This window comes from Hippocampus zosterae, chromosome 10, assembly GCF_025434085.1.
Source record: "Hippocampus zosterae strain Florida chromosome 10, ASM2543408v3, whole genome shotgun sequence".
Taxonomy (NCBI): Eukaryota; Metazoa; Chordata; class Actinopteri; order Syngnathiformes; family Syngnathidae; genus Hippocampus; species Hippocampus zosterae.
Window position 1 is genome coordinate 19578266 of NC_067460.1, and position 25139 is coordinate 19603404.

General features: G+C 40.3%; 2 protein-coding genes across 2 annotated transcripts; one reads left to right on the plus strand and one right to left on the minus strand.

The window, feature by feature from the left end:
- Positions 1-37: 37 nt before the first annotated feature.
- On the minus strand, positions 38-6783 carry aifm4 (apoptosis inducing factor mitochondria associated 4). Its single transcript, XM_052078746.1, has 18 exons — positions 6065-6783; positions 5373-5482; positions 5187-5296; positions 5042-5086; positions 4881-4962; positions 4688-4800; positions 4220-4306; positions 4056-4147; positions 3837-3967; positions 3161-3276; positions 3015-3086; positions 2859-2922; positions 2314-2390; positions 2108-2225; positions 1940-2038; positions 1798-1873; positions 1291-1395; positions 38-1003 (listed from the first exon to the last, which is right to left on the minus strand). Exons 1-18 carry the CDS (start codon positions 6274-6276, stop codon positions 973-975), a joined length of 1740 nt encoding a protein of 579 aa, XP_051934706.1. The 5' UTR covers positions 6277-6783; the 3' UTR covers positions 38-972.
- A 1039-nt stretch (positions 6784-7822) lies between these two features.
- tlcd2 (TLC domain containing 2) lies at positions 7823-24815 on the plus strand. The gene is made up of 4 exons (XM_052077406.1): positions 7823-8405; positions 8584-8666; positions 12070-12152; positions 22032-24815. The coding sequence occupies exons 1-4, from the start codon at positions 8227-8229 to the stop codon at positions 22410-22412; spliced, it is 726 nt and encodes a 241-aa protein (XP_051933366.1). The 5' UTR covers positions 7823-8226; the 3' UTR covers positions 22413-24815.
- The last annotated feature ends 324 nt before the right edge of the window (positions 24816-25139 follow it).

The window sequence follows — 25139 nt, forward strand, 5'->3', positions numbered from 1 at the left end:
TGACATAGCACATTAACAATCAAAGATGACACGACAGTGTTGTGTGAAATGTTTTATAAGAATTGGGATACAATGATGTAAACAATGCATACACACAAAGATGATAAAACAATCATGGTCATTGAAGTACACCAGAACTGACACAAAGGAAGAACTACTGAATGTTGCAGCTTCTAAACAAAGAGAGTTGCAGTGTTGTTGTTTTTTTAAACGTACACTTTATTAATTCTTTTAACACTCTCAAACAATTACAGACACGTCTCTGTCCGACCGTACGTTCGTTCGAGAGGCGTTCAAAGACCGCCTCAGAAAAATGTAAATTAACGACGCTTCAATGACACTAAGAAAATCGAAAAATAATGCACCAAAACAGAAAATCCAGCGAGGAAATCACAAAATAAATTCTATGAGGATGTTTGTGAACACACAACAAAGGAATAAATAACATAGACAATTTTGGAACAGTCTAGTCTCCTACGTAAACAATCATCATCATTTTTTATAGGCTGAATGGGAATGATTGATTAATTACCACCTGATTATTAGTGACATTTTATTTTCAAGTTGTCAATGTTTACATTTGCTCAAAACGCTACCTACCCGTTTATGTTAGGCTTTTACAGAATAAAATACTTGACCTATCACTGTAAATCAGAAAGACAAAAGACGTGAACCTATTCCAAGCCACTACAAATGTAAACAAGGTCATGAGTCCTAAATATTTCTTGCATTTTTTTTTGCACCTGATCTTTTTTAAAATACAATTCACTGTAACTTGCATCTTCAGAAAGCATCGAGTAGTGTAAAGTGTTGATCCATTCTGACGTCGTGCGTGTCATGGTAACAACAGGACAAATAAAGTAAGACCAAGCCAGACATTGACCAACTTTCAGAATGCCAGAGGCAGTGATGGGATGGGATCACGTCGGAAGGCAGCTGTGTCCTTTGCCACTGAGATGCACTTCTGACACGTTACATCTGGAGCCAACTTAGGTCTTCAGCTCTGAATAGAGAAAAGAGTCAAGTCATACGACATACAACTACTGTACTTACAAAAATAACTAGAGATGCTATCAAAGAAAAAAAATAATTGTGCAACTCCCAGTGAATATTCTTCTTTTCTTTGTCATCACATGATACTGCTTATTGAGTCACAAAAAGTTAAAAAAAAAAAAGCAGAGGCAGAGTTCTACTTTACTGCCAATTGAAAAAAAAAGAGATAAAATGACTTCTTGTGTCGTGTCCTTTTAGATTTGAATTTGGAATAACGGTGACAAAAATGACACTCACTGAGTCTGAGCTTTTGTAATGTGTTGACCTGCTGCCATCAGTTCTGCCAGCCGAGCCACAGCTGGATCAAACATGAGGCTGGCTGCCGCCACCACCACATCATCTCTGTGGAGAAACAAGAGTGAAATAAGTGGTCTGTTCCATCCCCTGTAATAGTGGCAAACAAGTCTGCTTCACATTTTTTAGGTTTGGGGTATGAAACTCTGATCTGGCCTTCTTGTGTGAAGTTTGCATGTTCTCCCTGTACTTGTGTGTAGATTTTTTTCTGGGTAATAAAACCCAGCAGAATATGATTAATTGAAAACTAAATTGTCCGTAGGAATTGGAATGTTTGTTTATAAATACAGTATATACAATTGGCTGGCAACCACTCCAGGGTATACTGTACCCCGTTTCTAGCCCAAAGCCAGCTGGGACAGGACAATAAGAACAACTGGTAGAGAAAATAATTGGACAAAGAAGTGTGTGTTGACAGTTCATATGAGGACATATTCCGCATCCACTTACTTGATATAAAATGCCAGGAACTTCCTTTCCTCCACTTTGCCTTTGATTATGATTTCAGTGTAGCCCTCCCCATACCCTGAATAAAAAATAAAATGTAATCAATAGCTTTAACTGATCTAAAAGTCAAAAAGAAGAACACTACCTGCGTATCTGATACTCTTTCCAAGCAACACAGTCCAGAAGAAAGGAACAGACTCGATTTTGGTAGGTTTATTTAGCATATTGAGGGCAGCAACTCTTCCTGAGGGAGAAAATAAGTGACACAAGCTTGATGTTGATTGCAAATTCATCAGAACGAACCAAGTCTTACCTTGAGCTTGTGACATTTGCCAGTGACCCACATTGACCCGTTGATCACCTCGTATGGTCAAAGGGAAGGAAGTAACATCTCCCGCACTGAAAACATCTGCTACGTTGGTCCTCATGAACTGAAGAAAGACGTGCCATGTACACTCGTCCCAATAAGCAACATGCACTCAGTCGTTAAACACAGCAGTGATGGACAGTTCACTTCACCTTGTCGACAACGACTGCTTTCCTGGAATCTATTTCAACTTCACTTCCTACTAGGAAGTCAGAATTGGGGATTACGCCTGAAACACACACAGACGTAGGCCAACAAAGTCATATCATAGAACACATCTATTTAATAAACTGTCGATTTTGATCTAAATTCCCAAAGTGTATGCAGGTTGAGATGCTTTGATGCCAAATGATGTCATTTTGACTCGGAATTTCATCCATCCAGTTTCCACAGCTGTTGTCTTTATAAGGGGTCATGGATGAGCTGGATTCTCTTCCAGCAGATTTCAGATGAGAGAAGTGGGCTACACTCATCGCAGGTATTTAAAAAAAATAATCAAATGTGACATATTCAGAAGCTTACAGCTCTTTCAAATTTCTGCTCTTCAGTGTTTTATTTAACCTGGTGTGTTAATAAAAAAAAAAACAAGCACTTGAGTTATTTTTTTCCATTGAGAAATGCACAGAAATAATAACAAGTAATTACCAATGTTGTAGTATAAACATTAAAATAGATGGAATACAACATAATTAATTACCTATTCCTGCAATCACCACATCAGCCTCTAGAACTGTTCCACTCTTCAGCAGGACCTCTTTCACCTACAAAAACACAATTTTTGCCAACCGCAACTTATCCAGGTTTGAGGTGGCCCAATCACAGGTTCAAAGCAGTGGTAAAAAAGTAAAATTACCGAGCCGTTCTCTCCTCTGATTTCAGTGACAGTGTCATTCATGTAGAACTTCACATTACGCTCCTCCAACATCTATAAGAGTGTTGCAGAATTGTTGCGATAATAACCATCGTTGCAGTCACAGTTCTTTCATCATTGTTTCTTACTTGCATGGTCATGTGGCCAATCTGGGAACCCAGAGAGCGTTCATATGGGTACTTGGTGGTCCCAACAATGGCCACACTGGAAGCTTTGTTGGTTAGATAGGATGCCACCTCCATACCTAGGTAGAAAACACACGCACACGCACACACACACACACGAATAACTTGTGAATCGGCAAAAACAACACAGAAGGAAAAATAAGTTCATGAATGAACTTGCATTAAAAACCGTAACACTTCAGCTTCACCATATCCCATTTCACTTACAAAAGTTACTGTATGACTTGAGGATTTTATTGATTTAAAAGGGGCACATGTATGAGAATTAGGGAATTCAAAATGGAACTCATTAACCATGCAAAGACAACGTGGTTTATTGCCAGTGTGTTTTTCCACCAGGAGCGTTTGAATTATTTTTACATAACATGAATACCGGTACATTTCTTTGAAATTTGATGTCACAAAAACAGTGTTCTGAACAACCATGAAACATTTGAATGACAAAAACCCCAAAGTAATCTGGGACAAGCTCCAAATGATGTATAAACCCTAGCAAGTGCTATTGAAAATGCATGGATGGATGAGAGTCGTAGAGAGAAGGTGTAAAAAAAAAACCAAACAAACAAAATAAAACGTGTGCATATTTCGTTAAAATGTAAGAATAAAAAAACATGACAACCTATGAAGGAGGTTCCAACGACAACAGCCTTGTGGCCCAGGCAGGAAGCATGAATGTCTTTGGCATCTTCATACCTCTGCAGTAACTTCACTCCTGTCAGGTCACTACCCGGGCAACTGAGTGGCCTCGCTCTGTCGATATCAACATTTTTCACACGTTTTTTTTTTGCAGTCTGAAAAGAAATAAAAGCTGTTGTTGAGAAAAAAAGATAAGTCTTGCCTGCAGCCTGTGGCGATAAGAAGCTGGTCGTAACGCAGCAACGAGCCATCCTTCATCGTCACGGCTCTATCTCTTGTGTTTACATTCACCACCTGAATTTAGATCCGAAAACATAAGTCTTTGTTGCACCTTGTTAAACATATGACGCATTCTTTCTCTGTCACCTCTTGCTCCAACTGTACTTCTATCCCATATTGTTGAAAAAATTCACGAGAGCGGAGGACAATTTTGCCGCTGTCCTCGTTCAACGCCTGAAACAAGATAACATTTTATTGGCTTTTCTTCTTGGAAATCTCCTATCTAATGGCACAAATGGAAATACAGTGGAACCTCTGTAGTTGAATGCCCTTAAGGTGGTAGAATTGGAATTTGAAAAATACCGCTTTATTTCCTCAACCCATTACAGATACTTTTAGAATTTTCCGTACAGATAATAATGGTTTTATGATGGCAGTTTGACCTCAGGACAATGCCACTTCCATTATGTCTTATGGGAACAAATATTCTAAACCTGAAAAAAAAATCAAGGTCAACCAGCAAGCCGGAATAAATTGTGTTCAACCTTCGAAGTTCCAATTTATAAGCCAAATGTACTTCTTTAAAGAAAAGCGCAAGGTGGGGCGAAGTCTTACCTTACTCAGCTTGGGCTTGTCATACGGAGGCAAAGAGTCTTTAGTTACCATGACAATTCGGCCCTGGTAGCAGTTCTGACGGAGAGTCTCCGCACACACCAAGGCCGCGGGCCCTGAACTCACAGAATATCAGGATGAAACTAATCCCCAGAAGCAGATCCATTCAAAGACGGAAGCATGAAGCTGTTCTTACCCCCTCCGACGAGCAGGATGGTATGTGTGATGTTTGGTGAAACACTGCACATCTCCTTCACACGTCTGGTCTGCTTAAGAGCCTGTGGGGAGACACAAAGAAATTGTTTAACATGTGCCAATACAGCATTACTTCGATCGACTTAACATACATTCACTTGCCTGTTTCTTAATGGAAACGTACACCTTTCCATCTCGAACGTTCACCTGTCAAAATGGTTAACATACAATGACGAAGAAGGACAAGATACTTTAAATAAGATGTTGGAGGAAAAAAGGCATTGTAAAAAGTTGAGATTCATTTTACTTTGTGGCAAGGTAGAGAGTCCAGGCCTGGATACTCCTCAATATCTCCAGTTTTAATATTGAAACATGCACCATGGAACGGGCATCTCACTCTGTTGCCAATCAGTGCTCCTGGAATGTCAAACATGTGTCAACTGACACAATTTCTGAGCTGAACAGTTGCAATTTGGAGAAGTAGAAATTTTACCTTGAACCAGAGGAGCATTATAATGAGAGCACTGACTTCCGACTGCACTGTACTGACCCTCGGTGCGGACGAGCAACACTTTCTGGTCTGCCACAGAGACTACTTTCATCCTTGATTACAAACAAAAAGGGGGAGTCATAGTTATAGAGCCTGCAATGTTAATCCTATGAATGTGCAAAGTGTGTTAGAAATGTTCTCTGACCGGAGTCACAAAAGATACATTTCAAATCCAAAGCGCAAGGTTTCACTGCTGAAGTAATCCCACTGGAATCAAACACATTTTCCCAGCCTTTTCTGGCAAACTTGATGTTTCATGTCTATGAAACTGCCCATTTGTGTCTTCAAAACCCCTTAAGAATTGGATAGAGAAAATATGAGTTAAACAAAAAATCATAGGCTAGGTCAGATAAGTAGGGAGGCTGCACTCGCACAGCAATGTTCTTCTCAGCCAGGAAGTGCAGGATGCTCAGGCATTGTGTTACAGGAAGGTTGGCGTGATGAGTTGTGATACAACTATCACATCTTTTCATCCACTGAATGAGGCAAATATCTCAGGATCTTTTTTGCAGATGTGCTATCATTTAGCCCACAGTGAAGGGGAAAGTTCAGACCTGAAATTTTGTGACATCAGTCCTGGAACCTTTCTGACACACCTTGCAGTTCTCTATCAGAAGAGGTGTCATGTGACATACTGCCCATCTGTGAGGTCGTCCTCCTGACAAACCATTGCAGTCACCGCCCCCAAATATTCAGCTTGATCTTGTGCTTCGTTAGGATTCATACTGTCGAAACATGGATCACATGTAAATGCACCATTGTTGGGAGGGTTACTGCTGGCTTTGCTGTTACAAATACTCCACTGAACTTCTGTACTTTTTGTGAGGGATGAATTCTCACACTGCATTCCTCTAAAATACAAGATGTGTCAAGATTATGTCTGACGTGTAAGATTAATATCAATATTTATGTAAATGAATAATTCACGAAACACGATTAACTAAAAAAAACACTGTAAGTGAGGTACTGTATATGCATGCATTGGTATCACAAAAAATGCATGCAAAATAACCAAACTGCCCATTTAATATAATGACTAAACTATGTAGGACTATGTATTTTTAACCAGATGTTTCAGTTCCCTGAGTGACTTTACTGTCATACAACCATCCCAAAATAGATGTTAAAAATGGTTGAAATCGCTGAACAAGTGTATTAAAAAGCATAGACGCTCACCTTTCCCCCTAATGATTAGATACTAGATACAACTGGAACAACCTGACTTGTGTTTTTACAGCAAACAACACTCGCGTGATGCGTTCAAGAGCATGTGACGGTGGACTCGACTGTTCTGCTCTTCAGCTCGAGACCGACGTTCGGACAACCCGGAAGTTGGTCTTTGTTGATTTTATATCTTCCCACAATTCCGTAGTACATCGTGACGTATGAGTTGTTTTGTAAAGTTTGAGGCGTTCAAATATCTTCGTAATTTGCCATTTCAACGAGACAACGCTAAAATGTACAAGTGAAATGCAACCCCCCCGCAGATTTATAAAATGGGTTGGTGCTGAATTTACTGAATCTACATATTACAGAAATATATTTTTTTCAAAGCAAGAAAATGTCTCTTACTGCCAAACGTTTTTGAAAGCACATTTCTAACTACTGTGTGTGGTAAAAGTGAATAAATGAGAATGATTCAATATTTTTTTTCATTTGTCTGTATTTGTAACTTTGGTTTTGGTGGTATATTTTGTACTTCAATTTAGTTGTAATTTCTATAGTTGATGGGATGATTTAAAGATGCATTGCATCACTTGATATGTTAGTTTTCAGGTTAGTTACAACAGGTGTGGGCAAAGTGTCGCAACAAGTACTTTTTGAGACATTTTTGTTTGATGGTGTGCAGTGAAAATTTTCTAAAAGTGACACTCAATAAAGCCTCACCAAGACTGCTTTAATTCTATGCCGTCAATTAATTTTGCAATCCCTTTAACATTCACCGCGATCGACATGTAGTGACGCACACTCACCAGTAGATGACATAGATGCCCATTTTTAGAAATGAGATCAACGCAGCTTTTGTGCAACCTGCCTTTATTCTGCTGCTGATTATAAAACAACACAGAAAGTCAGAATTCAACTTTTTCTCCTAATGAGAGAGTCTCTTCGTTCATTTGGTAGTTTTGTGTAAAGATATGATCAATGACCACGATATCCTGTGGGTCTTTAAAAATGTACAAATGCTCTAAAATGCCCCCCCGCCCCCCTCCGTAAGTCCGCCTCACAGAGCAGAGGTGTGGGGTTCCATTTACCTGCCTTCCAGTGTGGAGTTTGCATGTTCTCTCCGTGCCGTTGTATCGTACGTACAGCATTAGAAAACCACGATTATAGATTTTCTGGGGGAATCTGAACGCAGCACAAGTCTTGCTTTGTCGTGGCCGCGCCCCCTTGTAGTAGGGTGGAGAGAAGCAGTCTGGTTTTGCTCGGTGTCAAAAAGTTACACAAGCAAGGGGCGAGATTTCACTGCAGGAGCTGTTTCACAACTTTGAACAAGTTGTCACATCTTGGCGGGCCATTCGTCTCTAGCTGGGTGTTCGCCTGATACCACGGAGGCACAAAACACCTCCAGTCCTCGCAAGCCGCGGAACTCACCATCATTTCATTTCAACACTGAAGAGCAACACATCAAAACAAACGCCCTTTTGGGCTTTCACAACAGTGTGTGAGCGTGACTACACGGACATGTGATTTTGTAGAGCTACTCTTGACAACATCTAGGTAGCCACGGCGGCCAGGGTCACAGTAAGTGAATTTGGCCGTCAACCCTAAGCGCTCTTTGCGTGTTTTTTGGGCCATGGAGCTGAGCTCGGTGCTTCTCACCATTGGAGGGTCCTACGGATTTTTCCGATCGTTCAACATTGGATTGGGCAGACTACCTGTACCGGAAGCTGCACGCAGGAATACGTCAAAATGGAGAAACATCTCCACGTCCTTCGTGCACAGCTTCGTCACCGCGATATGGGCAGTGCTTTGGTAATGAGGCTCTTGTTCTAATCAACTATTTTTATATTTATATATATAAATCTATCTATATATACTGTATGTACATATTTATATATTTATTTATATGTATCTGTGTGTGTGTGTGCGCGCGCACACACACACGCACTGTTGAGACATCACTTGACTGATTGCACTATTTATTTTCCAGTTTTTTCCTCCAACCAGAAATGGCTGAAGATTTGATAGAAACACATTCTGCGTTTTCTCATGCACTGGTGTCTTTTTCAATTGGTGAGTAAATAATTATCACAGACAGATACCACCAAGGTCTTTTTTTTTTCAAAAAGTGATCCGCAATTCACATCATAACCATACACTGTGAACATAAAAAACAAAAACAAAAGAAAAGTATACATACAATTTAACGTAACAGGATTCATAAAAGAAAATAAAGGGACATTGTACAATTACAAACAGAAAACTACGAGCGCTAAATTACCCACCCATTCGGAATGGGCAGGAGTAAATACTTATCAAATTTACAAAATGCAATCAAAACACACACTGCAACAGATAAAGGGTGCTTCCGCTTACACATTTTACTTATTTTCGTCATGAAATTTCATGGATATTTTTGATTGGCTGTTGTGCCTGCACCGTCGCGATGCCAGTCATGGGCAATCCCATTTTGGAATCGCCACAAAACCAGATGCAGACAGCTACCCAGAAGAAAAAAAATCATCAACCACACATGATGTTGCACAACAGTCCAGTCAGTTTTGACGACATTGTGGACATTAGTGAGCAGCGGGCCTAACATACATGTTTTTGGAGTGTGTGAGGAAGCCAAAGTCCTAGGAGAAATCCCACACAAGTACCAGGAGGAATCTGGATGAGGTTGGCTGAGATCCGAAACCAGGATCAATGCCAGAAACATGTCATCATAAGAATAATAGTGTAAATAAAGAATCTATAAAAATATGCAGGAATTAACATGAAACAACACAGTCAAAAGACCACATCCACCCGGAATGGAGAGTAGTGATGACTGACCAATGCTCCTATACTTCCCATGTTTCGTGAGCACTGCTGTTGAGTTGTCAGATTTTCATAGTGTGATTTTGTCTCCAAAAAAAGCCCTACCTGCTAAACTTGACTTTCTTCCACACATTAGACTCCCAATTAAAATTGACTTATTCCCATGCCAACTCGGTTGTTGACTTGTGTTAAACCAAATTTGCCCTTTTTGTCTCATACCAAGCTGCAGCAAAAATGAGCTGCATGTGACACTGTCTGCTTAGGCCATTCTGAGATGTTCTTGAGATATTTTTTAAATAACAATCTGCCAAACCAGAGTCCACATGCCCGCCCATGGTACTAAAATAGCAACTGGTGCTATTTTCTAATTAATCCTTCAACAGTTTAAGGGTTGCCCCCAGCCCCCTGAAACACAGCATAATTGGCCATGTGCCACGCTGCTTGGGTTTCCCTAAGAATTCCCAGCATGCTTAACATTCCGTCAAGAAGCCCCGCCCTGCAAACTCGCAGTGTGCAGTGTGTTGCTGAGACGAGCCTCAATGGAGGGCATTATCACCGGTTTGTGGCACCACATGTCACACCCACTCGCTTGTGTGAGGTCACTGGGGCAACAACGGTGCAAAATGTTTATTTCCGCTGGTTAATTGAGGCCTCCCTCAACGACTGTGGTGTGATTCTGAGATTATGCTCATTTTTGAAGAGAAGTTGGCCCCGCGTATTCGCTGGGACACCGCACAACCCATGTTATGGCATTTCATCAGTCGATCATAGCTTGTTGAATGAAGGCCTTGTTTGTCGACTACACCGCCATCTCAAGGATAAATCCAGCTTGTGTTACTGTTAATATGAGCTTCTGTTCTCTCTTCATGGGTGTGCTCATAGCATAAACAAAATGCGGCCACAAGGGAGACATGCAGGAGTAATAGTTTATGTTTTGCACTTGTCAGTGACAGAACTTATGTCACAGATCTTATGTTTCTAATTGCTACAGTATTTTCTACTCATAAAAAAAATCATCCACATCCATGTCACTGTACTGGAGACTAAATGGTTGAACTTGAATGTGAGGATTATGATGACTGACAATGTGTCAGAGGTAGCGGTTTTCTGTAAATGGGACTAAATAGTTAAGGATCCTGTTAGAGCTTGAGAGGAAAAAACGCCCCATCGAAAGCCTTTTTTTTTTCTTCAGCCAATGGCTCCAATCATGGTTTGGATGGAAGTCAGTGGAAACTTGTCTGACTCCTGTGCTGATGATGCACAGAAACATTATTCTGGCAACGTTTAGACGCCCTTCGAATTTTCCCTCCATTGGTATATTGCAGAAGCGGTATGGTGACGGACTGGTTAGCGCATACGCCTCGCAGTGCAGAGGTCGTGCGTTCGATCCCGGCTGCGGCCTTCCTGTCCGGAGTTTGCATGTCCTTCTCATGCCTGTGCGAGTTTTCTCCGAGTATTCCGGTTTCCTCCCATATTCCAAAAATACACGCATGACAGGTTAACTGAACACTCTAAATTGTCCCTAGGTGTGACCGTGAGTGTGAATGGTTGTTTGTTGATGTCTGCCCTGCCATTGGCTGGCAACCAGTTCAGGGTGTACCCGGCCTACTGCCCGAAGACAGCTGGGATAGGCTCCAGCACACCCCTGTGAGGATAATGGATGAATGGAATGATGGAATGTTGCAGACTTGTGGTAAACTCATTCAAATATTGATTTTTCACATAAAAATATCACAGTATTTCAGTGGGCAATTATTCCTATTAATATATGCCGGAATGGAAGAAACACAGGCGGCTAGGTGAGTAGTAGTTAGCACGTCTGTCGCCCATTTCTGAGATTGTGTAAAAAGGCCCTCGGCATCCAACTCAAGCCAAATAAGCTTTTGTTTATTTTGGGGCATCAAAAAAGTAAACAATATCAGCATCAGCGTCGCTGTTGTTCTGTTTCACTAAAAGCTTTTTTTCTCAGCTTTTTGGTCAGTAACCGTTGGTGAAACCAACTCATGTTCTGCTGATTCCTAAAGAAAGGAAGAAAGTATGGTGAAGAAAGAGTCTACCCTTTCTTTTGGCATAATCTTTGGATCTGGAAAAATAGTCCAAATTCTTGAAAACCGACAATATGGGCAGCTCTGCTTTGAAAATGCTGGCAGTGAATGATATGGTAATTTTTTTTAATGTCACCATAACAGCTACATGTCCGAATATTTTCTGAATGGATGACTAGTGGCACTATTTCCTGGTTTGCTGCGATGTACAGGTCTTAGGCAGGACCTAAAACCTTCACAACAGGTCAAAGTAAACCTAAAACAAAAACATGGTGTCATATGTCCAACGTGATGGGCTGTGATCATCAAAGCACTTCGCTCGCCCACACTCCGCCGCCTTCAACCTCACCACACCATTATTTTTACAGCATTCTGAGAAGCTGTCACCATGGATACGGCTCGTGGTTGTGAGGGGGTGGGTCGGTGGGTGTCGGTGGATATGAATAGCTCCGGTCTCCAAGGCGCATCATGTTTGCCATCATGGTTGTCATGGAAGCAGCCCCCCGGATTGCCTTGATATGCCCATAGGGGCTGTTGTGAAAGTGAATTGTGTTTTTATCAATGAACAACCTTCGAAAAATAATCATGACATTCATTTTCTGTCTCAACAGGTTACTTCATCTATGACCTCTTTGATATGGTGACACACCAGAATTTAAGCCAGTTCTGGGAGCTCGCCTCGCATCATATTGTCGTAAGTGATAAAACACAATAAGCTCTTAACGCTCTTTGTTAATTTGGGTTGCAGTAAAAGGCAGCCCGGGGTTGCAAGAGGACGATCTGGCTGTATACAGCAATACCATTAAAAAAAAAAAAACACACACACACACAGAAGTACAGTAGGTCGGACCCAAGCTCCAGCAGGCCCTCAAGAAACCTAAATGAGGCGACGACGAAATACTTGTCTTTCTGGTCTTGTTACAAAGAACAAGTGAGGGCGGAACAAAGCAACAATCGGTTTCGAAACGCAAAGTCAAACTCGCACTCTCGAGCCAGCACATCATTGTCATCAACATGAACATGTTGGATTAGCTTAACATTCCCAAGTGCTCTATTAAAAAAAAAAAAAGGAGCATATTTGACTTGCGTTTGCAAAATATGTTCTGCATGATTCCAGAAACCCTTTGAAGTTCCCCTGTAACATCTTTCCGTGTCAAATTACTGCAAACTTTAGAGTGCCACTGCCGTGACGTCCTGTCTAAAAAGTGGAACTTAAAATTTCTTGCGTATAATGGCATCACTCATTTTTGGGACTCAAGAGGAATCATTAAGCGGAACAATGAGTGACCAAACAAACAATTTCTAAATGTGTAATTACTGGGTAGCGTGCATTTTATTACTATTTTTATTTTTAAAGAGCCGTTCATGTAATTCCTCTCCCTACCCCATATATAACATTTTCAAATATTATCATTGTAGGGGACCTTTGTCAAATGTTTTTTTGAGGGAACACCATTCTGAAAGACAGTTTGCAAACCATCTCAGTGTTGGGTTAAAAGACGATCCCTTCTCCCATTTCTTTCCTTGCCCTTCTGCAAGACCATGAATGGAAGCTGTGCTTGTGCCAGCTGGCTGCAGTTTGTCACCAGAGCGATGAAGGGATGAGATTTTGCTTTCATCCAAGTGCCCCCGCCACCCAACTGTTATTGACGTTTGCTCCCAGTATTCATTCTTTAAATTTACCCTGAACCAACTTGAGCTTTGAGACTTTCTTTTCCTCCAGCTATAGTGCAATAGCACATAATCGTCAGTGAGCTAACCAAACTGGAGGATCTCCGATATTTGTGCACTCAAGTTAAGGTTTGAATCCCAGCATGACAGCACACGTCACATGATGTCCTGGGAGACTCCTCTGTGGGTTAGTGCTAAGGTTCAAGAGGGTTAGGGTTTCCACGCGCGCAAACATCACCGCCTTATCACTGAATGTGAAATGAATGCTGCACAATGCGCCTCAGATGAAAAATGTCATTGGGATTGCAATGGTTTGCTGTCTCTATTTCAAATAGAGTAGTTGTTTTGTTGACACAATCTGTATTCACCCTATCAAATGTAGAACAAATGTCATTGTAGACATGACAAGACCAGTCGCCTTGACAGTTGCTGTTTTTGTCTTTAGCATTTGCAAGATGCCTTGTGGTGAGAGTGGTTCATTCCTAGTGTTTCAAGCCAGGGCAACTACTCAAATGGAAAAAAAAATCGTTTAGCCTTTCCTAATGACTGAAAGGGATATTATTGCTTTTTATTGCTATTTGAGAGCTATGGGGTCATACCACAATCACTATTGTTTGTTTGTTTGTTTGTTTAATGAACATAAAACATATACAGTAATAATTTGACAGAAAATAAGGTAGATAAAAAAGTAAAAAGAAAGAAATCAGTCTTCATTCAACACAGTTAGTATGTTCAAGGGAGTAGGATGAAGTAAAAAACTTATCTTGTCCTACCCCGTTATGTGTTTATATCTACTAAATCATTTTTATATCAATCTGAAAAGAAAAAAGTAAGAAGAAGTCTCCATTAAGGCTCATACATCATACTTTATTGATGGTCATTCGCGCGTTTTGGCGGCCGCTGCTCAACCCGTATCATATTGTTTTGTGTTTTTTGTTATTGTAAAGTGTCCTTGGGTGTCTTGAAAGGCGCTTATAAATAAAATGTATTATTATTATTATTATTCCACATTGCTTCATCTGGGAAATGATGTCTGCTTATTTTATTGCCAGACATAGGTTGCCCCACCCTCCTAATAAGGATGTGAAAAGCATATGCGCTTTAAGTAGGCTAGTCACCTGTGACCTCAGTGTGAGTAGTGGTCAGTATATTTTTGTACTTTGCATAAGGATAAATCCCAAATCCGATTATCACTGGCTTAGACGTGTCTAATACTTTTCTGTTGCCTTAGCAATGCCATTTCAGTGGTCATCCTTTTATTTTTCCTCCTTGCCATCTTGAGTGCTCTTCTGTGACACTATCTAAAAATATATTTTTAAAAAACAAAGCTATGGAAACATACCATCCTTTTAGAGTTTGGATGCTAATGTACCTGACGACCCACGAGAAATGCTGCGGTCTTGCTCAAGGTCTAATGGGATAGGCTCAGATAGGATCAGATGGATTTAAGCGAGGAATAAAAAGCATTGATGCAACATTCAAATTACCCAAATCTAGATACAATCAAGACAGCTGTGGGATTTTCTAGGATAAAAACCACTCCTAAGAAATAAATCTTGCTGCCGGATACCGTAGGTCATCTCTCGCTGTCTTGTGGAGTCCACACTTTGTGGTTAATTGTCATGGTTACGGAAGGGGGACTTCCACCGGATTAGGTCACAATTTTGTCATGCACTAACACACGAGTTTCTTATTATCAGATGCTCTGTCTCTGTTTGGACCATGTTTGTCTCCAGAAATCAATGTCATCCCGCTTTTATTTGGTATAGTTGAATTATTATTTTTTTTTGGTATTGCATTCGAATGGGTTACGTTGGGAACCATAACCTCAGAACTGATCAGCAGACCGCATCACTAATCGCCACATGACCGTCATTCCATGTGAAACCAGTTGTTGGTTCCCTTTTTTTATTTTTAGGAGAACAATTTTTCCAATTTTTTTTTTTTTTTTTTTTTTTTTTGGTATGTCCAAATGGTTTTGTACATACCTGCTCTTCTTCCTCTTGTGGCAGGGTCATCTGATTTGGTAACCTCAGACGGGAGTCTCAGTTTTACAGGCCTTAAAATGGATATTTCCAAGGGCCGTTTCGTATAACCAACAAACAAAAATAGTATGCAGGGAAATCTCCAACATCCGAGGCAATCCATTATAGCAGGGGTGTCAAATTCATTGTGGTCACAGTTTCCCTCGAAGGGCTATTCTGACTGTGAAACAGTTTAAACAGTTTAAATGTTTAATCAGCTCCTCGTATTGATGGATAACTCGTTTTGAAATCCAAAGTCAAGGATAGTAGTTTGTTCAACTGTTGTAGAAGTTACTGTTATAACGTAACAAGAAAATACTTGCAATATCTCAGCATTGTTGTTTGATATATATGACAATTTGAAATGTTGGTACGGATTTTAGCAAGCATCGTGGAAGTTGATCTGCTTGTTTTGCTTTCTCGGGCCACATAAAATGATGTGGCGGGCCAGATTATGCCTAGAGTTTGACACCTTCTATTACAGGATCACCCACTGAATATTGGCAAAAAATATCAATTTAAGTTATGTGCGCAAAGATCAAACCAGGGTTAAAAGCAAACAATGTTTTAAGTAGTTTTTATTTTTTTAAATACAAGGCCATCATTCATGTCGTCACTTTTAAGCGCGATGTCCGACAAAAGTCTGCGTTTGCGTAAACAGTGTTGTATATTGAACATGAGCATAATCTGAGTGAATCTCCTCGTGGTTCATCCTGGCTTAATTTCTTAAGGAATATACCGTATATAATACCGTATATACCGTATATAATATATATACGTGTATAATATATATATATAACGGATGTATCTTACACAATTAAATGTATTCAGATATGTCTAGTGTCTTTTTTTTTTTTAAATGGCTCTCCAACTTGCTTTTAGGGTTAGGTCTTGACAATCCTTTGGCTAACCGTGAACTCCTGACATTTTTAGATTAGATTAGCCCTAAACACAAAGCATGAAGAGCAAACATTTCACGCAATGAAGGGAGGACAACCTGGACATTTTTGGGCAGTAAACGAGCAAATATTTCACACAATGAAGGGAGGACAACCTGGACATTTTTGTGCAGTAAACGATATGATGAATGTGTTTATTCCTCAGCTGTCTCTCGCCTTTAGTGCGGGACCCCTCGGGTCCTCCCTCATTTTCTGTGTGTTGACCCACTCAACAGGAGAGACATCTGGTGTTCACTTGAGCCTCAGATTCCCTTGTGAAAAAAAAAACACACCCAACACCAAACCTCTCACTTCCTGAGTAGCATTCCATAAAGACACACCTCCCACCCCCTATATTTCTGTGTCGTAACTCTACTCATATTTTACCGACAGTACTCTCTGCTCGTACTGCCTCAAAACATCTTACACCATCCCCCTCAAGTCCCCCCACTCCTCGCAGCTTGTACAACCCTTCAAAAAAACTATAAACCAATAGCTGCACTTCTTGTTGTAATGGGACGTACTCATCAGGGAGTGTATGGTTCAGAACATAACAACCAAAAATACTTGTTATCCATTGGCACTTGTCAAGTCAATTGGAATTAGAAGACAAGAGTGTCAGTCGACACGTCCTGTTGCGCCACACAGAACTGAGCAAGCCGGTTTTGTTTGTCTTCAAGAGGCCTGAGGGTGGGTCGCACGGTTCAACACGTTATGTGCCATCCATACTAAAGAAGCTGCAGCGAGGGAAAGACAAGCATGAATTCATTCAACAAAAGGCGGTATTTATTTAGAGCTGACGTATGAGCGGTTTGTGGAGGAATTTATTCACTTCAAGATATGTTGACGGGCAAGGCAACCACACCTTGTTTCATGGCATCAATCATCGTTTCATAAATGCACAGGAGGACAGTCTGCACTACTGAGGGCTCTTCTTGTGGTCTCTTAATTTAGTGTCCTTACAATTGGTATTCGGGGTCCAACTGTAATAGAGAACAACATTTCCTCAACATCATTATAATGAAACGTGGAAATATGATGGATGACACCCTTAAGGCTCATCCGATGAATCGGATCCAAATATGCCCATAGCTTTAACGTGACCTGCTGTCAGGCGATAGCAGTTGATTCAAGTCGCATGATCGCAGTCACGGGCACCGCCACCTGCTGTCCTCGAGATGTTTTCCTGTCTTTTGGAACGTTGAACTCTGGTTTAATCATTACTGTTCCTAAGGAGCGGCCGCATGGTTGACAATCCCTCTATTGACTGAAAAAGCAAGCATTCTTTTTTTTTTTTTCGGGGAAAACCCATCATGCAAAGACAACGTTTTTGTCACAATAGTCTACTGTTCACATATACCTTAAAAAAACGAAATCATATGTTGTAATCTGCTTGCCATGTTGTAATCCGTTTGCCAGGCCAGTTAAGTTATAAGATATATGATATCCTTGATTTGTCCCACATGACAATTTGGGGGAAATTTACAGTTCTAAAGCAGCAAAATTATGGGTAGAAAAAAGAAAGAAGAAAAACAAAGTGTTTGCACTCACAAAATAAATGTTTCATTTTCAATGTACACAGTTCAATTAAGTGTAATATAAATATAGATATAGATAAGGTGGCCGTGCTATTTACAATTGTTTTTCACGTACCGGTAATTTTATTTTTATTCAGCAGCTGCTAGGAAAGAGCGGCGGTATCTCTCCTTCTTGTAGTTACTGTGCAATCTTAACTTCAGAAACACTATATGCATGGCTTCGTCGGCCTACGGTATGGATTTGACATACATGTGCAAGTAATGCACCGTGTTGGACGCATTAATGTTGCAAGCAGCATATGCACAAAATGCTACAACAGTGTTGTTGGCTGTCATTTAATTTTGGTTGACATACATTACTCACTTGCCCAGACTGAACATTTCAACCAATCCATTTAGATCAATTTATCATTGCGCTTTTACTCCACGAAATGAGTTAATATTTTCCATGCTGATAATGTTCAGCTACAGTGTGTGATATGACATGTCAAAAACACGTGTAACCAAAACAACAGGGCGGGAGTTGTGAGCGACAGGTGTTATAATCTTCACACACCTCTGTTGCTATTGAAGAATTCCACTACACAAAGGTGTTGTCCGGAATCCTCTTATTCACAGGTGTGAAACTCAAGGCCCGGGAGCCAGATTCGGCCCGCCACATCATTTTATGTGGCCCGCGAAAGCAAATCAAGTGTGTCAACTTCCATGATCGTTCCTAAAATCTGAACCAAAATGTCAAATTGTCATGTGTAACAAACAACGTTGAGATTTTGGAATCATTTTAAGGCGTTCACACTCACTTGAACAATAATTGAAATAAAAAAAAGTGGGCCGCGACAGAAATGAATTTGACACCTTTGCTCTAATTTTACCGTGTTATTAAACAAAACAAAAAAATTAAAGTCTACAAAAATGGCAGGATTTTGTGATATTAAAAAAAAGAATTAGATAAATCATTTTAAAAAGACATTATGATTGTAACTTACAGTATATCTTCTACAATTCAGTTGAAAAAAAAATTAACCAATTACATTCAGGCGTTCTGTTGTGGTCCTGTGTTAGCATGTCGGCCCCACAGTGCAGAGGTACCCATTTCTGAACCTCTTGCTGTACTTTTGTGGACTTTTGTGGAATCTTGTACAAAGCCTTTTCTAAGAAAGTGGCTGCTGGGAAACAACTCCTCATTTTTATCTTTTCACTCCCCATTTAGTTGAAAGTTTCAAAGCCCAGGTGTCCGACAACATCTGTCTGGCTGCAGCTTTTGCTCCCTGACTGTTAAATTCCAACCATTGTAAAATATTCCAAATGTCCGAGCGTTTCTAAGAGCTGTTTTGAGGATTACTGGGATTCCCCCTTCTGTCAGGACGGCCAAAGACAGCATAGAACTTGGCCTCTTTGCTCCATGAATGGCTTCCGGGCCGTTTGAACTTTCTTCCCTTTTCGTGTATTTTTACGGTGCGTCTTTTGAGTGTGAGGTTAATGACATTCCTCGCCACTTGCCCTATGCAATGGCCATGATAGTGACTCCTCTATTAGGGTTTAACTACCAAGATAGGAATGGGAGATTGTGATTGGCTGCTGGCAATATGGACAAACACCATAACCATAAAGGGGGAAACCGCCATCAATCTAAAGAGCATGTGTTAAGTCCCTTGTCTGTGCACCGAGTTTGTGTGTTTTCCATGTTGGAGTCTCTGCTTTGAATGCGAATCTGCTTATTTTATGGCGCTTCTGGCGCAAGCTATTCCTTTCAATGAAATGTCTCCCAAACAAAAATGCAAAGCCACGCTGATGTCATCCATTGATGCTCTGAACAGCGAAAGATTGTGTGACATCAGGATGTTTTGTGGACCTTCAGCGTTGTCATGCAAATGTTTGGCAAAAATCGCCTTGGAGTGTGTCCCAAATTACTGTCAATGCGGGTCTTTTTCAGTCTTGTGTTGTCTTCTAAGAGCTGACACCCGTCTTCTGATAGACCCATCCTTGTTTTGGCCACGCCCATTTGCCCCACTGCTTTCAGTTTGAGATTCCTCTTGCACAGTGGTGACACTGTTGCAGTTTAAAGAGACAATAGGCAGCGCGGTAAATACCCGCCATGTGACTAGTGCTACCTCTGCCTAAAATTCCTGTTGCAGGAGGTGAAAACAAAGCCAAATATGTGCTGGTGGCCTCCAGTATTTTTGCTCTAAAAGGACCAACTCATCAATGTGCCTTTTGTTCCATGCTCAACAGTATTGGGTCCTATACACATTGCTCTTTAGCCTTTGCTTGTGACCCTGCTGGTGCACTCTGTCCTCAAAAACTCAATGGTGTTTGTCACCATTGTCATCTAGTCTAGAGAGTTGAAAGTTTGGATGTATACCGTTAGAGTGTGTAATAGAAACAAAAGCAAATTCAGATTAATTTTAATTTCCAAAAAGAGGAAATCCTCTTTGACTGTTAATTTTTATTAAGAGTTATTATGTTTATCATGCTTGTTTTATATGTGGGCCACCAGCACTTGTGTGCGCCTTTTTTTTGGTGTTCTAGTTTTCTTTGAATAGTAGCGTTGTGTAGACAACCGCAGAAAACATGCACGATTTATTTTGCAACCAAAGAAAGATAACATGGTAATGGAAAAGATGATTAGTAACATTATTTTCTTCAGTTTCTTGTTCATTTCTTTTGGCAATCTAAGTGCTGTTATCTAGCCATTTTCCATAGTTTTCCTGATGATAATATCACAAACTCACTTGTTATTACATCAATCACAATGACATTGTACTGCTGAAAAGAATGCTTTTAAAGTTCTAAAAAAAAAGTCATTTTTCCCCAAAATACATTGTTAATATGAGCATAACTATATGCCTGCAGATGACGACTGTTGAGCATTAAGTTACACCCCCACCCCCCCCCCCCCCCCCCCCCCCCGGCAATGTTTTAGGAACACTTAAATGTTTATGTAAATTTTATTCTATTTCTTTACATAAACTGAAATTGCCTGGGTTTGATCATCTAAACTCAAGTGTGTTGCTCTTGAGAGAGCTGGAAAACGAGCATGACAGCGGCCCTTGAGGACCAAGTTCGGACACCTCTGGTCTCCGGGAAAACAGTATTTATAAATGGAGAAAGTTCTGCACTTTGCCACGCTCCCAAGGAGTGGCCCATTTTTTAAATACACATGGAATAATCATTCCTCCGAATTACACGTTAGATATTGAAAATAAGCAAGCCTGTTCTTACTATTGACTGTAGTGCGGGCAGACAAATCAAATTGACACAACAAAGCCAAGTTGTCATGGGTGACTTGCTCCATTTGCAACGGTCTCAACTTAGTCCCATGATGCCAATTTGTCAGACTGTTTGTTCATTTGCGTCACTTAAGTCGGGATGGCGAGTGGGTGGGCTCAAACATCGGATGTTACCTTGTCATTTTTGTCACACGTCATGAAAGCCCTCAGGCCGTCATCGCTCAATTGCATGTTCGATGCTGCCATCTTGTGGCTATTTTGTCTTAGTTGTTATTCAACAGCATTTTAACCTTTCCTTTCTTTTTAGCCTTTCCCTAAAACCCTGTCACCTACTGAAACGTCTCGACAGGGTCTTCAATACTCCTTCATATCTTGATGTATTTTAACTTCATTTTATAAATAAAACACATAGCCAGCTGACAAGAGCAAGCTTTACACTGTTCAGTCTATTTAGTAACATTTAAACATTCTTCACTATCATGTAAGTATAAAAGGGGGGTAAAACCTTTTAACCCATCAGTGCAAGCTTTAAAAAAAAAAGAAAAACGCTCACCGTAAATCTGAGAAATTATAGACCGTTAAATATGGTGTAGCTATGCTACAGTGGAGGTGTGCCATTATTAATAATAAGAAAAAATACATTTAAATGTAAATAATGGAATAACTCTGTTGTCACCCTAATTTAAATCAATGGGTGGAAGAGTTAAAAAAAAAAAGCAGGAAAAAATCCAAAAGTGCACCCATCCATCCAGCCATTACCCGAGACTATCCCAGCCATCTTCGGCAGTGGGCGAGGTACACCCTGAACCGGTCCGTCGGTCACAAGGCAACTAGACAAGCATCCATTTACACTCACCTAAGGACAATTTAGACTGTTCCATTAACCAACTCAAAGTTCATGATTCCATATGGCTTTATCTCACATTCATGTCTGTAATTTCAACCAGTTTTGTGCAACCTTGTTTCTGAAAAATAATTCTGTGTTATGACATTTCAGAGGCATTGACGTGAGACTTACCGGGTTGAATCTGATGATATTTCCATGTATTTCAGTGAGGAGAGTTATGGGCAGCATCACAAAATAAACTCAGACTCACCGGTCAAGGCACAATTGCATTTTCTTTGTTTTGTGCTCCACCATAACATGGTTCCTTCCCGTGTCTCCCCCCTAGGTGATCACCTGCTTTGGGCTGTCTGTGTTTACATCCTGCTACATCGGGTTCGCCGTGGTGGCCCTGTTGGTGGAGATCAACTCGGTGTTCCTCCATCTCAGGCAGATCTTGCGCATGGCCAATCATGCCGCCAGCACCCTCTACCGGGTCAACAGCATGATCAACCTGGGCACCTACGTGGTATTCCGCATTAACACGCTGGCCTGGATGACCCGCTGGCTGGTGCTCAACAGAGATAAGGTGCCCCTCATGGCTTACACGCTGGGCAGCGTGGGCCTGGCCATCATGACGGTCATGAACATCGTCCTGTTTTACCGCCTGCTCAGGAGCGACTTCCTGAAGAGCAGTACTCGGGACGCCAAGAAAGAAAAAGAAACATAGGGAGAATCCATTTTGGGTTCACGTTTGCCCATTTTTGTTTTTCTACTCCTTTACAGCCTAACACTTCACTACTGCATCATTGCAAAGGCCCACTGGGTGTTCTAAAATGTAGCTTATGGTGAGTGAAGCCCACAAGTACCTCCATTTGAAGCAAGACTTCATGGCGTTAAATGCATATGATCGTGCAGTATATGCTATGATGTATGACGTATGGCTGTGGCTTCCTTGACCACTGAATGAAATAATCAACTAGACCTAAACTTTATTTAAACTAGTTATATGCAAAGGTGATGTCTTTTTTCTTATTTTCCCACATCTTCTTAATTTCAAGCCACCTCCTACCTCAGGAAGCTTTTAAAACTTGTTTGCCTCTTTGAGAACGAGCATTGTTAATCATTGTCAAATGGGACGCAAGCAATCCCTGTAAAATGTTAATTTAGGGTGGTGGCTTATTATACTTGGCCCATGCACTAACATTGAAGTTATCCTGAGCAGTGAAGATCTTAAATGAGCGCCTTAATGCCCCGTTTGCTAATCCAAATGTTGGAATGCAGCAACCAAGTGCCACCACTATGTTTATAATCAAACAGGAAGCCTGTGAAATAGTCTATAAATAGCGTTCTTGGATGTCTGTCTGCCGTTGCTGCAATAACCATACTGGTGGGGAAGTGCTATTTTTAACATGGCCTTTAGAGGGCAGCACACTCAGCAATTACTTCAATAAAGGGGACATGAGTTTATTTGAATTTTTTTTTATAGTTTAAAAAGCTTCCTACATGCCTTAGCAACATATCTGTGATATTATTCCATTGAAGTACACAAATGACAAAGAATTACAGCACACTTAAAATCCACATGTCACACACTGTTTTGGAATCACTTAATTGTAGAGGGGAGTTCTGTCTCATGCCAATCAATGCACTTTTCAAAAATACTTCTCACCAAGCTGAACAGAGGAAGATCTAGCAGCCAACTTGGCGACTTCTAATGTATTTGTGACGTTATCTGAGACTCCAGGTGTCAAATCAAGGGCGTTTGTGCCAGGGGCACCCACTGGTTTATTTAAACATGGTTTAATTTCATAATGGGCAGGCACTCCAGAGACCCAAGTATTTCAATACAAACAAATTCATATTTGGATACATCTCCTTTATTGGCAAAAGAGGAGAAGTGTCTTCACTTTCTTAATCATTAGTGTTTGTAGACGTGTTATCTTATTTATTTTTGATGTCAGGTTGTGAGGTTAATGTTGGAATAAAAACAGATGACATCTCCGGATACATTGAACATCTGCTCTTTGCAGTGGACAGGGAGTGAACTCTGTCGGAAGTAGCCAACAGTTGCCACAAGATGGCGACAAATCCGTTAAACAGAGAGGTTTGACATAAGATCACACCATGCATCTAGCGTCGCAGACTTTCATGAAACCGTATTACATTAACGACTGTATAGGAAGTTAAATTATTCAACACATAAATTTCACCATCAAGTCGCACTTGATCTGCTTTGGCCTGAGGAAAAAACAAAAACAGGAAATTATAGTGCATATTTGTAATGTATTTGTTCTGAAAGTAGTGTTGCGTTGAAGATGAGATTAACTGATTGCTTCAAAGCATTTGAAACGAGTAATTGTGTTTTTGTTGTCTCCCTTTACCTAACATTTTTATCAACATGTTGCTGTTCAAGGACGAGTCCATCTGCGTAGGTGTGAAATCCACTGACACAGAAGGACTAGTAAACCGTGGCTGGGCTTAACTTGCAGTTGACCCCCCCCAATTGAACGCACACTAGCAGTTCCAAGTTCAAATGAGGAAATGAAATCTCTATTAGGTCTATATCACAGCAGCCTTACATAAAGATCAATATACTGTTCTTATTTTAAAAAAATATTTAGCCAATGTGGGCAGTTTACTGTACCTCTTCAGACCGGTGTAATGTAATTGTCTTTTTTTTGCGACAAGACGTGTGTTTGTGAGTGTGATTCCACTCTGATTGTGATCGTTTTGATAATTGGCAGCAGTTTTGGCACCATGTACATACAGTACACTGACAATTTGATGGATGTTTAACATGATTTCTATTATTTTCAAACATGCATCATGACATTATTGAAATTATATTTGCAGTACTGTATTTAGTTAATCAAAATTATTTTATTAACTAAATATTGTAAATACAGGAAATGAAAATCTCCAACTCTTGGCCTCGTTTTTTAATGGACTTCAGTGATCTCATTGAAGACTATCTCATGAATTACAACGCACAAGATACCGGTTTGTTTGCCTGAGAGCAGCCTTTGCTCAATGTAAATTTCTTCTGGCGAAGATTATTTTGTATCTTGTACTCCAATTTATGTTTCTGAAATAACACTTTTATGTTATAATAAAGTGAATCATTCTAGAACGTTTACCTGGTCTTTTTTTAGTTCGTAGTTAATATATTTAGCAATTATAAATTTGGGTTACGTTCGATATTGTGCAGGTTTTTGAATTTTTGAATATCTCAATTATCTTGTGTTCGAAATAAAAATTTTAGTCGTCAAAAAATACGTACGTTAAGGGACACAAAAAGCCATCTCTTCCATTTTGCTGTTGACCCGTGTTATTTCAGTCTGTATTCGTTTTCTGAGATGTGTCGTAGAATTTATTGAATGTAAAATACGTGTCTTAGTTCGGAAACAGAATACAGTTTAAGTCACTTTAACGTGTCTCCAATCAGCTGCCACGT

Coding starts and splice junctions, on each gene's coding strand:
- aifm4 (XM_052078746.1), bottom strand. CDS start 6,276: ATGCAGTGTGAGAATTCATCCCTCACAAAAAGTACAGAAGTTCAGTGG. Junction 4,801..4,880: donor CATCCTGCTCGTCGGAGGGG/GTAAGAACAGCT, acceptor CTGTGAGTTCAG/GGCCCGCGGCCTTGGTGTGT. Junction 2,039..2,107: donor GCAAATGTCACAAGCTCAAG/GTAAGACTTGGT, acceptor TTTCTCCCTCAG/GAAGAGTTGCTGCCCTCAAT.
- tlcd2 (XM_052077406.1), top strand. CDS start 8,227: ATGGAGCTGAGCTCGGTGCTTCTCACCATTGGAGGGTCCTACGGATTT. Junction 8,406..8,583: donor GCGATATGGGCAGTGCTTTG/GTAATGAGGCTC, acceptor TTTATTTTCCAG/TTTTTTCCTCCAACCAGAAA. Junction 8,667..12,069: donor ACTGGTGTCTTTTTCAATTG/GTGAGTAAATAA, acceptor CTGTCTCAACAG/GTTACTTCATCTATGACCTC.